The sequence below is a fragment of the Borostomias antarcticus genome (assembly GCF_949987555.1).
Source record: "Borostomias antarcticus genome assembly, chromosome: 14".
In the NCBI taxonomy this organism is placed as follows: Eukaryota; Metazoa; Chordata; class Actinopteri; order Stomiiformes; family Stomiidae; genus Borostomias; species Borostomias antarcticus.
Genome location: NC_140247.1, coordinates 10,579,371 through 10,593,655, shown reverse-complemented (window position 1 = coordinate 10,593,655; position 14,285 = coordinate 10,579,371). Strand labels below are relative to the sequence as shown.

Here is a 14,285-nt window from a genome sequence, read left to right as displayed (position 1 = left end):
GCACCTTCACCTCCGCGACCCGACCCCGGATAAGCAGATGAAGATGGATGGAAGCACCTTTTATTTATTTTTTTGCTATTTACTTTTGCACTTTACCTTAAGCTCTAGATTATACTCTTAGTCACTTGTTTAGAAAAGAGATCTCGCATGCCAGTTCTTACAGAACTAACTCTCCTTTCGCATTCCTGCAGCTCTCAACATGGCGAGACTAATAGTGATTTTCACCTCTTTTAATAATTTTAAACTCGCTCTGGAATAACTGCTTTGCAGTATTACGACAAACTTGTTTGAGATCTTTCATTTGTAACACTAAGTTTAAAGAGACAACCTCTATTTTCTGCAACTTGCTTCCCTTGTATGTGTGCCACTGCCATTTTGGCATTTGTGGTCTTCCCTGTCCCCTGGGTTGCCAGAATGGTTTCACACACACACACACACACACACACACACACACACACACACACAGATAAAAAGTGTTAACTCTTTGAGTCAACAACTGTAACCAGCTGAAAAATAGATTTCTATATAAAGATGGATGCTGAGTTACTGACATTATTTAAGCATCCAAAAACACTCCCTTTCCATGGAAATATTTGAAATAAATTGGGTTCTTTGTTTTGGTGTAGAGAGAGAGAGAGGATTTTGGGACACAGAGCTACCCAAATCCAATAACCCCTCATTTGTATGGAAATAAACAGGAAAGCCGAGACGCCATATTGTGTCACTTCTGTGACTATCGGGCCCTGAGGGTTGGTCATTAGTACACCAGGGAGGCCCTGAGCTATGACCACGGAGACCTGGGCGTCTGCCACCCAGCTGTCACACTGAGAAACCAGGCTTTCTAAAGTCACAGGCTGACTCTGCTCAGGCACTCAGAGAACCAAGCTGGGGAGAATGTGGAGATAATTTGAAGAAGTGTGATGCTGGGATGTCAGAGGGACGTGGGGACCTGGGGGGTGGGGGTGGGGGTGGGGTTGGCACTTCCACCAGACAAGTTCATTTTCAGCCGGTGAGTGGAAACTTCATGGCTGAAGTTCTCCGAAGGATGTTAACAGAGACTGTAATAGAGAAATGGAAATCTCTTTATCATTTCATGTCTGATACCAGTGAAACCAGAACATATGTGGATATGCAAGTTTGTGAGAACATTTTTCATGAACACCCTTTCTCTTCTCACTGTTAACTTCTCTGGTTAGACCTTGTTTATAAGGAAGGGGGTTGCTCAGTTATTTTTATAACTCTTCTATGTGCTAGCAGCTGTTTCCCAAGGCCGTAAACAATGGCCCGGGGTCATCACATACAGGTCAGCTGTAGAACTGCACTTATTTATTTATTAGGGCCCTGGTAACCTTATCATATAATTGTTAGTGGAGTTTTACATATCCATGCACAGAACAGGTTGTGCCCACAGTGGACATAATGCTGTGTTTGAATTTTTCATGGCTCTCCTACTACAGAGCCCGACTTTGCAAACTCATAGCTGTTGGAATAAAATTAGCCAGCTTTGGACTGAACCTCAGCATTTCGACTAGAAATAGAATAATTTCGCTAACATGACTTTTTGTCAAAACGTGGGACTAATTGCAGGGCTGTGTGAACATCATATATTCCTACTGGAAAAGCACTGAATTTTAAGTGTGTGCCTGCATGCGTGCTTGTGATATATGACTTGCTCTCAGAATAAAACGGTAGAGACGGCAGCCCTGTGTGCCCAAAGCTGTCAGAAGCAAGTGGATCTGAACTATCGGGTTACCGTACCCTTCATGGCTTCTCCACATGGGAAAAAAAATTGAGGTCCGCTCCGACAGCTTCTCCAAGGTATTTTTATTACTAGAGGACAAAAAAAAACAATGTTTCGACCCAAGGTGGGTCTTCGTCAGGTGGCGAAGACACACCTTGGATCGAAACATTGTTTTTTTTTGTCCTCTAGTAATAAAAAAAATACCTTGGAGCAGCTGTCAGTGTGGACCTCAATTTTTTGTATTCTTTGTAACCATATTGTCCGGCACCAGCGGATGGTCGATGTGCTTAGCAACTCTACAACTTCTTCTCCACATGGGAGCCAGCTGACGAGCATTTCCCCTTCTGCTTTTGCCCTGTCCCCCCCCCTCCTCGCCCTGACCCTCCCACCCCCACGCCGTCTCCGCCCCCATCTAGCCAAGCTGTCCATGCTGGAGAGCGCTAACTGCATCTGCCGGTCGCCATGCAACATGACCCGTTACAACAAAGAGCTCTCCATGGTCAAGATCCCCAGTAAGACCTCGGCGCGCTACCTGGAGAAGAAGTTCAACCGGTCAGAGAAGTACATCACGTGAGTGGGCCCGTCTGCTCTTCCCCGCCCAGCGACGCGCAGCCGTTCCCCCATGATGCCCCTGTGCTTCGTGACATGGCCGCTTGTGCTGTCATAGTAGTAGTACGCAGGTACAGGGAACATGAATGCACCGAGATGCAGATTGATTTAGCGTGTGGGCATAACGCTCAGAGAGTAAGTGTGACATACTAACAAGAGACCGGTATTATTCAAAACAAGTATTTAGAAAGAACAGGCACATTAAAGTGGAAACAGGAATCTTATATCAGAGAGCTGGCTTCACTAGATGGAAGTGCTAATGATGCTGCAATTATGCAGAGTGATTCATGGCTCTAATGATGTCTTTGATGGGAGTTAATACGGCTGAAATGCCCTGCTCTCTGATGTCCTAACCCTCTCCATGTCTCCCTCCCCATCTCTCCATCCCTCAGGGACAACATCCTGGTCTTGGATGTGTTCTTCGAGGCCCTGAACTACGAGACAATCGAGCAGAAGAAAGCCTACGAGGTGGCAGGGTTACTGGGTAGGTCGACCGGCGCCTCACCGCTCACGTCATCCCTGGTTCCTTTCGGCCTGCGGTCTTTCCTCCTCCCCGGTCTCTCCTCCTCCTGGTCTCTCCTCCTCCTGGTCTCTCCTCCTCCCCGGTCTCTCCTCCTCCTTGTCTCTCCTCCTCCTCCTTGTCTCTCCTCCTCCCAGTCTCTGCTCCTCCTGGTCTCTCCTCCTCCCGGTCTCTCCTCCTCCTCCTTGTCTTTCCTCCTCCCGGTCTCTCCTCCTCCTCCTTGTCTCTCCTCCTCCCAGTCTCTCCTCCTCCCGGTCTCTCCTCCTCCTCCTGGTCTCTCCTCCTCCCCAGTCTCTCCTCCTCCTGGTCTCTCCTCCTCTCCTCCTCCCGGTCTCTCCTCCTCTCTGGTCTCTCCTCCTCCCGGTCTCTCCTCCTCCTTGTCTCTCCTCCTCCCGGTCTCTCTTCCTCCTTGTCTCTCATCTTCCCGGTATCTCCTCCTCCCCGTCTCTCCTCCCCGTCTCTCCTCCTCCTTGTCTCTCCTCCTCGTCTCTCCTCCTCCCGGTCTCTCCTCCTCCTGGTCTCTCCTCCTCCTGGTCTCTCCTCCTCCCCGGTCTCTCCTCCTCCTGGTCTCTCCTCCTCCTGGTCTCTCCTCCTCCCCGGTCTCTCCTCCTCCTTGTCTCTCCTCCTCCTCCTTGTCTCTCCTCCTCCCAGTCTCTCCTCCTCCTGGTCTCTCCTCCTCCCGGTCTCTCCTCCTCCTCCTTGTCTTTCCTCCTCCCGGTCTCTCCTCCTCCTCCTTGTCTCTCCTCCTCCCGGTCTCTCCTCCTCCTCCTGGTCTCTCCTCCTCCCCAGTCTCTCCTCCTCCTGGTCTCTCCTCCTCTCCTCCTCCCGGTCTCTCCTCCTCTCTGGTCTCTCCTCCTCCCGGTCTCTCCTCCTCCTTGTCTCTCCTCCTCCCCGGTCTCTCCTCCTCCCGGTCTCTCCTCCTCCTCCCGGTCTCTCTTCCTCCTTGTCTCTCATCTTCCCGGTCTCTTCTCCTCCCCGTCTCTCCTCCCCGTCTCTCCTCCTCCTTGTCTCTCCTCCTCGTCTCTCCTCCTCCCGGTCTCTCCTCCTCCTTGTCTCTCCTCCTCCCCGGTCTCTCCTCCTCCTTGTCTCTCCTCCTCCTTGTCTCTCTTCCTTCCCGGTCTCTCCTCCTCCTTGTCTCTCTTCCTCCCCGGTCTCTCGTCCTCCCTTGTCTCTCCTCCTCCTTGTCTCTCTTCCTCTCTGGTCTCTCCTCCTCCTTGTCTCTCCTCCTCCCCATCTCTCTCGCTGGATTCTGGAGCCGTGTTGTTTTCCGCCCGCAGGTGATATCGGCGGCCAAATGGGCCTGTTCATCGGGGCGAGCATCCTCACCATCCTGGAGCTGTTCGATTACGCGTACGAGGTCGGTCCCGCCGCGGACACACACGCTCTCGTCACACACGCCTCTCTGCACTCCCACTGACACACACACACACAAATACACACACACACACACAGTTTGAACCCCCCCACCCCCCCACCCCAGGTCGTACACATTTCCCACAAACCTTCCCGCACAAAATTATCATGGATCTTTTATATGGGTTTGCAATTTCTTGGTAAACACACACACACACACACACTTGACTGAAAGCAAAGCGAACACATTCACATTTCCCCACTAAAAGCTGTGCCACCCATCAGCCCGTCTGGGCTCAGTGATGGAGCTGTACAGTACGATAAGACATTCTCATCAAGTCAGCTTTGCTGCTCGCCCCGCCATCTCCGTCTGTCTGCTCAAATACTGTATGCCCGGCACAAAACACCCAGAATTACACATGAAAAGTCCTTTTCAGAGCTTGACTTCGGTTGTAATGGCCAGTCAGAGAGGGGGGGTGGGGGGGGGGGGACTGTCACCGAGTTACTGCACCACCTATGAAATAATAGCAAACGCAGCAACATTTATTACCGCAATTAGAACATAATGACCTCCGCAGTAAACTCAATTGCTGCTACGGTAAATTTCCAATTTTTTATTTTTTTTTAACAGCCAGGAACTTTGCGTGGCTCCTTTCTTTGGCCCTAACGGCCTGATGTGCTCCGGTTCTAGGTGGTGAAGGAACGACTGCTGGACCTGCTGAGCAAAGACGAGGAGGAGGAGAGCCACGGCGAGGACGTGGTACGGAACCGGATCGGAACCGGACCGGAACCGGACCGAACCCCCTCCACATCACACGCTCGGCCCACGGGAAAAGTGAGGAGGAGTGACTTCCTCTTCCATACCTCGGTGAAGTGTATTAATATTCTGTGTGTGCGTGTGTGTGTGTGTGTGTCTGTGTGTGTGTGCACGCGCGCATGTCCTATCCGTGGGTTGCAGAGTTCCTGTGACCCGATGGCGAACCACTCTGAGGTCATCAGCCACACGGCGTCCGTGCCCCTGCAGACCACCCTGGGAACGCTGGAGGAGATCGCCTGCTGATCCCCCCGCCCCCGCCCCCCTACCCCCCTCCCCCAACTCTCTCCCCAGCCTAGAGGACCTGTCTGTCAGCGGTAACCCGCGGCAAGCGTCGGCCACGGCTCTAATGAGCAGTCCTGAAGAGCAGCTCTTTAACCAGGCAGGACAGACAGACAGACAGACAGACAGACAGACAGACAGACAGACAGACAGACAGACAGACAGACAGACAGACAGACAGACAGACAGACAGACAGACAGACAGACAGAGTGACAGACAGAGAGAGAGAGAGAGAGGGAGGGAGAGCTGGGAGGGAGAGGAGGATCCTGGGAGCTAGCCTGCCCGAAGCAGCTGCTGTGTGGATCGAGGCGCTGTGACCAGGACTTACCAGGCCTACCCGTTACTGGATTGTTAGTGAAGGAGGAATGGCCACCTCCCCCTTCCCCGTCTCCTCCTCTCCCCCTCTCCTGCGTCCCCAGAGACCTCTGAAGAAGCCCTGGCTCTCTCTACACACACACACACACACATACAGTACACACACACAGATTACACAGTCCAAGCGACAGGAGGGGGGCCCTTGTACAGGTCATCTGTATATCACACATCGTCCATCTGTACGGTCTACTGCCAAAACTGTACCATAAACAGCTGTGAACTGTCCGAATTGCATGCGCCGGTTTCTCTTTGATAAGGCTCTCCTTGCTGATGCGTTATGCTGGACTGCGGTGTTGCTGTACATGTGCCATATGATCTCTCTCTCTCTCTCTCTCTCTCTCCCTCAATCCCTTTCCCTCTCTCTCTCTCTCTCTCAATCCCTCTCTCTCTCTCTCTCCCTCAATCCCTCTCTCTCTCAATCCCTCTCCCTCTCTCTCTCCCCCTCAATCCCTCTCCCTCTCTCTTTCTCTCCCTCCCCCTCAATCTCTCTCTCTCTCTCTCCCTCAATCCCTCTCTCTCTCCCCACTCAATCCCTCTCCCTCTCTCTCTCTCTCTCCCTCAATCCATCTCTCTCTCTCTCTCCCCCTCAATCCCTCTCCCTTTCTCTCTCTCTCTCTCCCTCAATCCATCTCTCTCTCTCTCTCTCTCTCTCAATCCCTCTCTCTCTCTCTCTCCTTCAATCCATCTCTCTCTCTCTCTCTCTGTGACCTGGCCTTTGAGGGAAGGCCAAGAACTAGAAATAGAATGTGCAGATTGAATATGTAAAAAAACAAACAAATAAATCATAGTTCATATGTGAGATGTCCATCTCGACAACTCCATGTTGTTCATGCTTTGCGTCATACTGTAAGTGGTGAATAATGTCTGGGTATGTTGGGCTGGTAAGTGTGTGGCGTTGAGCAGGAGTGGGAAAACCCACACAATTTTGTCCAAAGTAAATCAATAAAACACTGAATTAGGAGAAGTGAGGTACTGTAATGTTGAACTGTTTCTCAAAGACTAGTATAACTAGTGCGATATTCTGACACGCCAAATGATGTGCTTTACCCCCAGGCTGTGAGCTATTAGCTAATGACAAGACTTGTGTGGCACGAGTGACATTGCTAGTCTGGCATAGAACAAGCCTAGAACAAATGTCTCTCACATAAATCACCTTTTTTCTGCTCACAGTCCCGGTAGCCAGAGGACATGTTTTAGCACGCGTGATAACTTCTCATCAGTGGCTGAATCAATGTGTCCATTACCAGGATGCTCCCCTGCCCAGACAATTAAAAACGCATTTGAATGATAATCACAGTTGTTATGAAAGTGCTGATGATGACAGCGTGTTGAAATTATGTTTTGGTTTCTGTCGCAGGATACGGGGAGTGTTCTATTGTGATGTAGATAGTTCTATTGGTACAGAGAGAAAGGGGTACCAGACTAATTATACTGGCTTTCATTTCAATGAGCATTTGTGTGTAAGTGTCCTCAAGTGACCTTGATTTGATTTGAGTTTAATTCTACGCAGACAGTTTGAACCAGACATTTTGTTTAGACAGGAGAGACATCCGAAATGTCTACCGGGCCAGTGGCGGGGAAGCTAGTAGAGTCCATTTCCTAAAGACATACATCACAGTACGACGTGACGATCGCACACTGAGTTAACGTATTTATCGTCCGTTATGACGTCGTCCAAAAGCAGGCCTCCATCGCCGACCACCATGGTAATGTACAGTGCCAGTAGGAATGAAGTGTTTTGTGAGTGTTTGAACTCCTAATTTTCTGTCCGTGGTTGAGCTATGCTGTGTGTGTATCCTGTCATCATGTTGTATGGCTTTACAGCCTCCACTTCCAGCTCCTCTGGAGTAGCCCTCGACCGGCCTGGCCCGGACTGTGGTCATCTTCACGTCTCCAGGCCCCTGGACATGTGGATTGCACTGGTTTCCGTATTTATCCTCTTTTGAGTACTGTTGTTCTTACAGGGCGGCTTTTTTTCATTTTGTGATGCAGCATACACTGTGTTTTTAATGTGAAACGATTAAACAAAAAATGTTATTTTGCAGCAGTCTCTTGTCATAATCTGATGGTAACCGTTACGTCTGTCTAGCATAGCCGTGTCACGCCTTCCTCCAATACGTTTGTCAGAGGATGCTGAGAGCGAGAGCAACCCTCTGTTCTGGGTGGTATGCTGTGGTGTGGAACGGGACAGAATGCACAAATTGGCACAGTGGGACCTGGTGTTCCACTGAAATTTGTAGTACACTCTCAATGTTCACTGAAGTGTCCTGGCACCACTCTGCTCCAAATTACTGCATTAGTCAAGATGGCAGAGTCGCACATCTAAGGGAAAAGTCACTTAGTGGCTTCCAAGTGGCTTTTCCTTTAGATGTGTGACTATATGTGCTGGTCAGGTTTCCTCTCGCTGCTCGGCACTGAGAACTGTGTTTCTGTGGTTGGCTGCTACACAGACATTAGTCCCATGATAGTCTCAACGCCAGACCCATGAGAATTATTTCGCTGATACACTAACGTAAGCTACGCTAACTACGTTAGATAGTTACCATAGATATGCCCCGCCCATCTAACCTGGGGTAGCATCTCTCATTTGCTGCTACGACCTGTCAATCTTTCAATTTTGAACCGCCAATAAGCCCTCAGAATACTAGTTTGGGCGGCGAAGTGGCACAAACTCTATAGAGCGTTTCGGTGCGGTTCCACCACATTAGCATCGCATTAATATCCAGTCAACATGGGTGACATTTAGTGCTAACAGGGTACCGTACTTTTATCAGGCCTATATATCCTAGCCAACTGGAAACAAAACCAGGGGAATGGCCTGGTGCTGGTCCTCCTGATCCTATTCAGTACGTTTACAATGTTGCCGCCCGGTTAAGACGCTCTCAGATTTTAAGAAAGTAAGGTATTTCCTGGCCGGCTGGACGGCCGGCCGGACGGACGGACGGACGGACGGACAGACAGACAGACAGACAGACAGACAGACAGACAGACAGACAGACAGACAGACAGACAGACAGACAGATAGATAGATAGATAGATAGATAGATAGATAGATAGATAGATAGATAGATAGATAGATCTAGTGATACTCTACTGCTGGTAGGCTACTGTAGTGTGTAGTCTCTACTGCTGGTACTGTAGGCTACTGTAGTGTGTGTCTACTGTACTGTGTAGACTACTGCTGGTAGCTACTGTAGTGTGTGTCTACTGTAGTGTGTAGTCTCTACTGCTGGTAGGCTACTGTAGTGTGTGTCTACTGTAGTGTGTAGGCTCTACTGCTGGTAGGCTACTGTAGTGTGTAGACTCTACTGCTGGTAGCTACTGTAGTGTGTGTCTACTGTAGTGTGTAGGCTCTACTGCTGGTAGCTACTGTAGTGTGTGTCTACTGTAGTGTGTAGACTCTACTGCTGGTAGCTACTGTAGTGTGTGTCTACTGTAGTGTGTGTCTACTGTAGTGCGTAGACTCTACTGCTGGTAGGCTACTGTAGTGTGTGTCTACTGTAGTGTGTGTCTACTGTAGTGTGTGTCTACTGTAGTGTGTAGACTCTACTGCTGGTAGGCTACTGTAGTGTGTGTCTACTGTAGTGTGTAGACTCTACTGCTGGTAGGCTACTGTAGTGTGTAGGCTCTACTGCTGGTAGGCTACTGTAGTGTGTAGGCTCTACTGCTGGTAGGCTACTGTAGTGGGTAGGCTCTACTGCTCTTCTCTATGCTCAGAGGTTTCTCACAACAGCAACATGACAGAGGACAGGACAGTCCTGTCAAATGATTGTCACAGGGGTGAATCTGACTTCTACATCAATGGTTGTGATGATCTATCATGGATGGTTACACAGCTTTTACTAAACGTCTCCAGGATGGCCAGTGCAGAAGAGAGAGTAGCCTCGTGAGACCATCGTGGTCTAGCGAGATCAGGTTGGTGTCACGAGGCAGGAAGGTAGGCACAGTTCAATAGGAAATGGGTAGTGTCATTTAGAGGGAAAAAAGGTCTTAAGTGCTATGTGTATAGCGTTCAAAAACTGTTACAAGTGTAAGTGCTCATTACGCTGTATTGAAGAACATGCCAATGAAAGAGAACATTTTGATTTCTACCTGCATCGTTAGTGTATAATTATTATACCCGTGTTCTGAGACCATTAAGATTGATTGAGTGGTCACACACACGGCTTCTCGCTGTGGTGCTGCTGAGTGACCCAACCAAATATCAAATATATATATATATATATATATATATATATATATATATATATATATATATATATATATATATAGTATTTATATAAATATATAAATAAATAGTATTTTGATCCTCTAAAGGATCTTCTCCAGGTCCAATTAAAAGGTCCAATTTCAGACCATCTACTACCCAGTGGCCCTTTCCTTCCCAAAAGCTTTTCCATTTGCTGTTTTCAGTACGGTATTGTGAACTGTGTCAGACAAGGCTGCTGCAGTATTAATCCTAAGCACTGAGGTTAATGGGTTCTTCAAAAACGAACTCATATTCGATATGGTAGGTGCCATAATTGAATTCTCTCCAAAGCGAGCTTGTAGTTTTAAAGCCCTGGCATTTCCTGCCTGCTGTTTTTTTGTGTTTTTTAAACCCCCGTCTCATTAGCTCTGTGTATGCCTATCAAATGGTATCACAAAGTGTAGTCGGACTTTCAGACAGAAAGACTTGCAGTAGGCTATGACAGTGATACATTATGGTGGTGGAGATTGAGAACTTAGACGCCCTCTCTAGTGCAGCCATGTCGGCCTGATTAAGCTAGCAATTTCTGAGAACAACAGACTGTAGTAAACTAATCACTGTCTGCATTTATTCTTTATTCTTCTACCTTGCAGCTTGTGGAATGTGACCAGAGACTAAGGCCACATTTGCACTGCAGGTCTCGATGGCCAGATCAGATTTTTTGCCCATATCCAATTTTTTTGACTGCCTGCTAATAAGCTGAGATTCCTTTGCATGTGTTATCTGATGGAAAATGTGCATTGATGTCTGCATTAATGTACGTTTGTTTCATTAAATCCTGTATCTAGTTAGGCACAATATTAACATTGCGATGAAGAGGCAGCCATGTGTCCATTACCCTGGTCTGGAGAGTATGGCTGCTGAGAAACACTTCCCTGTTTTCATCCCCCTTAAAGGAGAAGGCTCTTTTTCGACAACCTGGACCTTATTTACGGCATATTATAAGACGATCAGCTTCCATCATATTCTAAGTCATCTTCTATATCCTCAAAACTCTGATAAATATTCAGCCATATTGCACACAATATTCCAGGCACCAACAAGCCGATCGTAGAGAATGTGAGCCGCGAGTGTAGCCTACAGACGGAGAATAGCCAGTCTGCGCGCTGCTCTGCGCATGCGTGCTGGAGCAAGTGGGGAAGCTTTATTTAGTTTCTAAAGACGTTTCTAAAGATCATATTACAGAGGCATGTGAAAACCACAACAAGCCCTCGCTCTATGGAAGCACAACTAGCGATTCCTAAAAATAGATTGATGAAAACAACCGTTTCGCGGCACAAAATCATTTTTTTAGAAGCTGCATTCTCGGTGCCCCGTCTGCCGCCATTACATGGATATACTTGGCTCACGCTGGATTTTAAATTTCTTCTACAGGCCTCTGAATTACACCAAAGTTATCTCGGTGAGTCAAACGTCTTAAAATATGCCGTAAATAAGGTCCAGGTTGTCGAAAAAGAGCATTCTCCTTTAACATTGTAGCTCATCAGGCCCCTACTTAAATAAAGCACAATGACAACAGGTTTTTGGTGAAGATATGATCTGTTTTAACATGCAAAACACATTCTTCATAGCACATGTTCATTCTTCAACAGATTCAAATGTGGTGGATTTCTGTTTAATGAACCCATACAGACGAATAGCCTTGTTTCTCCATTCACATTAATTAGCGTGTTTTATTCGTAGTTACCCTGGGAGGGACGTTATGACGTCATGACGATCAGTTGCCGAAAGTCACATCAAAAGTTCCCCAGAAACGTAAACAGAATGTACAGAACATAGCCTTTTATGCTGTTAGACAGGACCCAAACATGAATATGTAAATCTCTCTTTACCAATACTTGAAGGGGTAACAGGACGGTCTAGCAGGTTACTAGCTGACCTATAGTGAGATACCAACGATCATTGTTTATGGTCCTGAAAACCCCTAAGCTAGGTCATCTGGAGTTTGTGAGGATAAACTTTCCCCCTTGCCTGACATGGTCCTGGGCTAAGGTGGGAAAATGGAGGTGATCAGAGAAATTCTCGTCCTCGCAAAATTAGCATTTTTACCTTGAGCAATGCTGGGTGCTGAGTCCAGTCTGTCACCACGTGGTTTGGACTGATCGGTGAATGGCTTCCAGGAGTCATTGTGTAAAACCTCTATTTCAGAGTGACAGAGGTGAATTGAATGTGTGCTTTGTTTGCATGTAAGAATTTCTCTATTGGATCTTGCAATAGCTTTGAATTAAATCATAAACAAAAATTTTCAAAATATGTACAAAGCACACAGTGGCACGTACATTCATGCAGTCATCATGCCTACATTAAAAATAATGGGTTAGCTGGGAACTGCTCTCTTATGGTTTCATTCATGGTTCATTGATTTGCGGGCGCACGGTCTAGGAGGATATCTGTCATGTTACAGTGGGAACAATCCAGGACTCACGGATATTATCATAAATTATTCTTTATTCAATTATGGCACAAGCAGCAGCCATACCGAGGAAAGCCATCAGGCTGAAACGTTGGTTGTCGCTCCTGCCCTTGCCATGATTAAATAAATAATAATTTATGATATCTCCATGAGTGCTGGATTGTTTCCACTGTACCGCTAGCTAACATCTGCCTGGTTACCGATAATGGAACATAATAGAACACATCTCAAAGCAGTCAATCGCGTTTTTGAAGCAAGAAGTAGCTGAGACAGTCTGAGCGTAACATTAAACTAAGCTGGCTTAGCTATTTCCATCCAAATATATAACTTACCTTTGATTGAAGAGCAGAAGTGTAACTTAGCCTAAAGTTACACGATTAACATTAGTCAACTAAAATCAGAGACAAATGGGAAAAGTTAAGGCGGCTGCTCACAAAAAGCAGACAGAGACAGCAGACCCTGTCTGGGTCTTCTTATTTAGGAGAACTGGCAAACAACGTCATGGTGTATTACCACCACCATCTGGGCAAACTGTCTGTCTGCCTGTAGTTCAGTTAAATTAAGCTGTTAAGGTACAAGGAGGTCCATGTGGGTGTGACTGCGTTGAACCAGACCAATCACAAGAAGGAAGTCCCTCCCTTGGTATCCGCCCCAAATTGTGAAACATTTTCATCGAGCGCGCAGAATTTAACTTCGAGCAAGAAAGGCCCACGAGCAGAGCTGCACGAGCAGAGCTGCACTGCGAGCGTGTAGAACTGAAGTGCGCGCGAGCAGAACTGAACTGCACCTGCGCGCGAGGATAGTCACTCGTGCATGGTGGCTCCATACTGTAATGTCTTGAATAAGGAGGAGACAGTTGAATACTCGAATGTTTATTCCACTGTATAGCAAATGGCAATCAAATAGACCGGAGAACAGTAACGGGCTGGTTAGCGCGCACACCAACGAACTGCGAACACCAGGGAAGAGACAAGCAAGCCAAAACCCCCAGGTCCCGCCTCCCCCCCAGTCCACCAATCACAAACCCAAACGTGAGAACCACAAACGTCCATCAACTCACACATTAACTACTCCCATCCTAGGTCGCTACATTGCCCCCCCACCAATACGTTCCTCGCCCCCGAGGGAACAAACAAAGTCTCCAAAGCGACCTGGAGGTCTCCTCTGCGAGGGCTGGCGTGCTGCTGGGGGAAGGGGGACAGGGAATGCAGCCGGGGAAGCAGGGAACGAGTGCCCGGGGAGACCAGTCCCCGGCAGGGGGCTGCTGTTCCGAGGGACAGGGAAAGGAGACTGGGGTGACGGGGAAAGGGCTGGGGGGACCATCACTGAGGAACCTGAAGTGGGCGAGGAGGGGGCAGCCGGGGGGGACGCTGGAGGAGGAGGGGTCGACGCCCTCCCTGAGCCCTGAGGGAGGGAGCCCCCCGTGTAGGGAGCTAGACTGTCTCTGTGGAGCACCACCTTCCTCCCGCGGGGGGGCAGCTGCACCCTGTAGACAACCGCCCCCACCCTCTCCAGCACTCTGCAGGGCCCCGACCACTGGCTGTCCAGCTTGGGACACCGGCCCTTCTTCCGTTGGGGGCTGTAGACCCAGACCAGCTCTCCTGGCAGAAAGTGCCTTCCCCGGGTCCCCACATCATAGTTCCGTTTCTGTCTGATGCCAGCGCGCTGCTGCTGTTCGCGGGCAAAACTATGGGCTGACTCCAGGCGGTCCTGAAGCCTCCTGGCATACTCTGGGCCCGGGGAAATGGCTAGGGAGTCAGGAGGACGCCCAAACGCCAGCTCTGCCGGGGTGCGGAGCTCTCTCCCGAGCATGAGAAGGGCTGGGGTGCAGGAGGTAGACTCTTGGACTGCTGAGCGACACGCCATAAGCACCAGGGGCAGGTGCGTGTCCCAGTCTCGCTGATGCCTCGACGTGAGGATGGCCAGCT

The 14,285-nt window shown here is 48.7% G+C and overlaps 1 protein-coding gene across 1 annotated transcript in view; it reads left to right on the top strand.

Moving 5' to 3' along the window:
• Positions 1-7,707, top strand: part of asic2 (acid-sensing (proton-gated) ion channel 2) — a 99,056-nt gene extending 91,349 nt beyond the window's left edge. The window contains exons 6-10 of the mRNA XM_084448321.1: positions 2,158-2,311; positions 2,743-2,834; positions 4,148-4,227; positions 4,915-4,983; positions 5,182-7,707. Coding sequence (XP_084304447.1) covers positions 2,158-2,311; positions 2,743-2,834; positions 4,148-4,227; positions 4,915-4,983; positions 5,182-5,283 — 497 coding nt within the window. The 3' untranslated portion in view covers positions 5,284-7,707. The remainder of the gene's footprint in view (positions 1-2,157; positions 2,312-2,742; positions 2,835-4,147; positions 4,228-4,914; positions 4,984-5,181) is intronic.
• Positions 7,708-14,285: the final 6,578 nt, after the last annotated feature.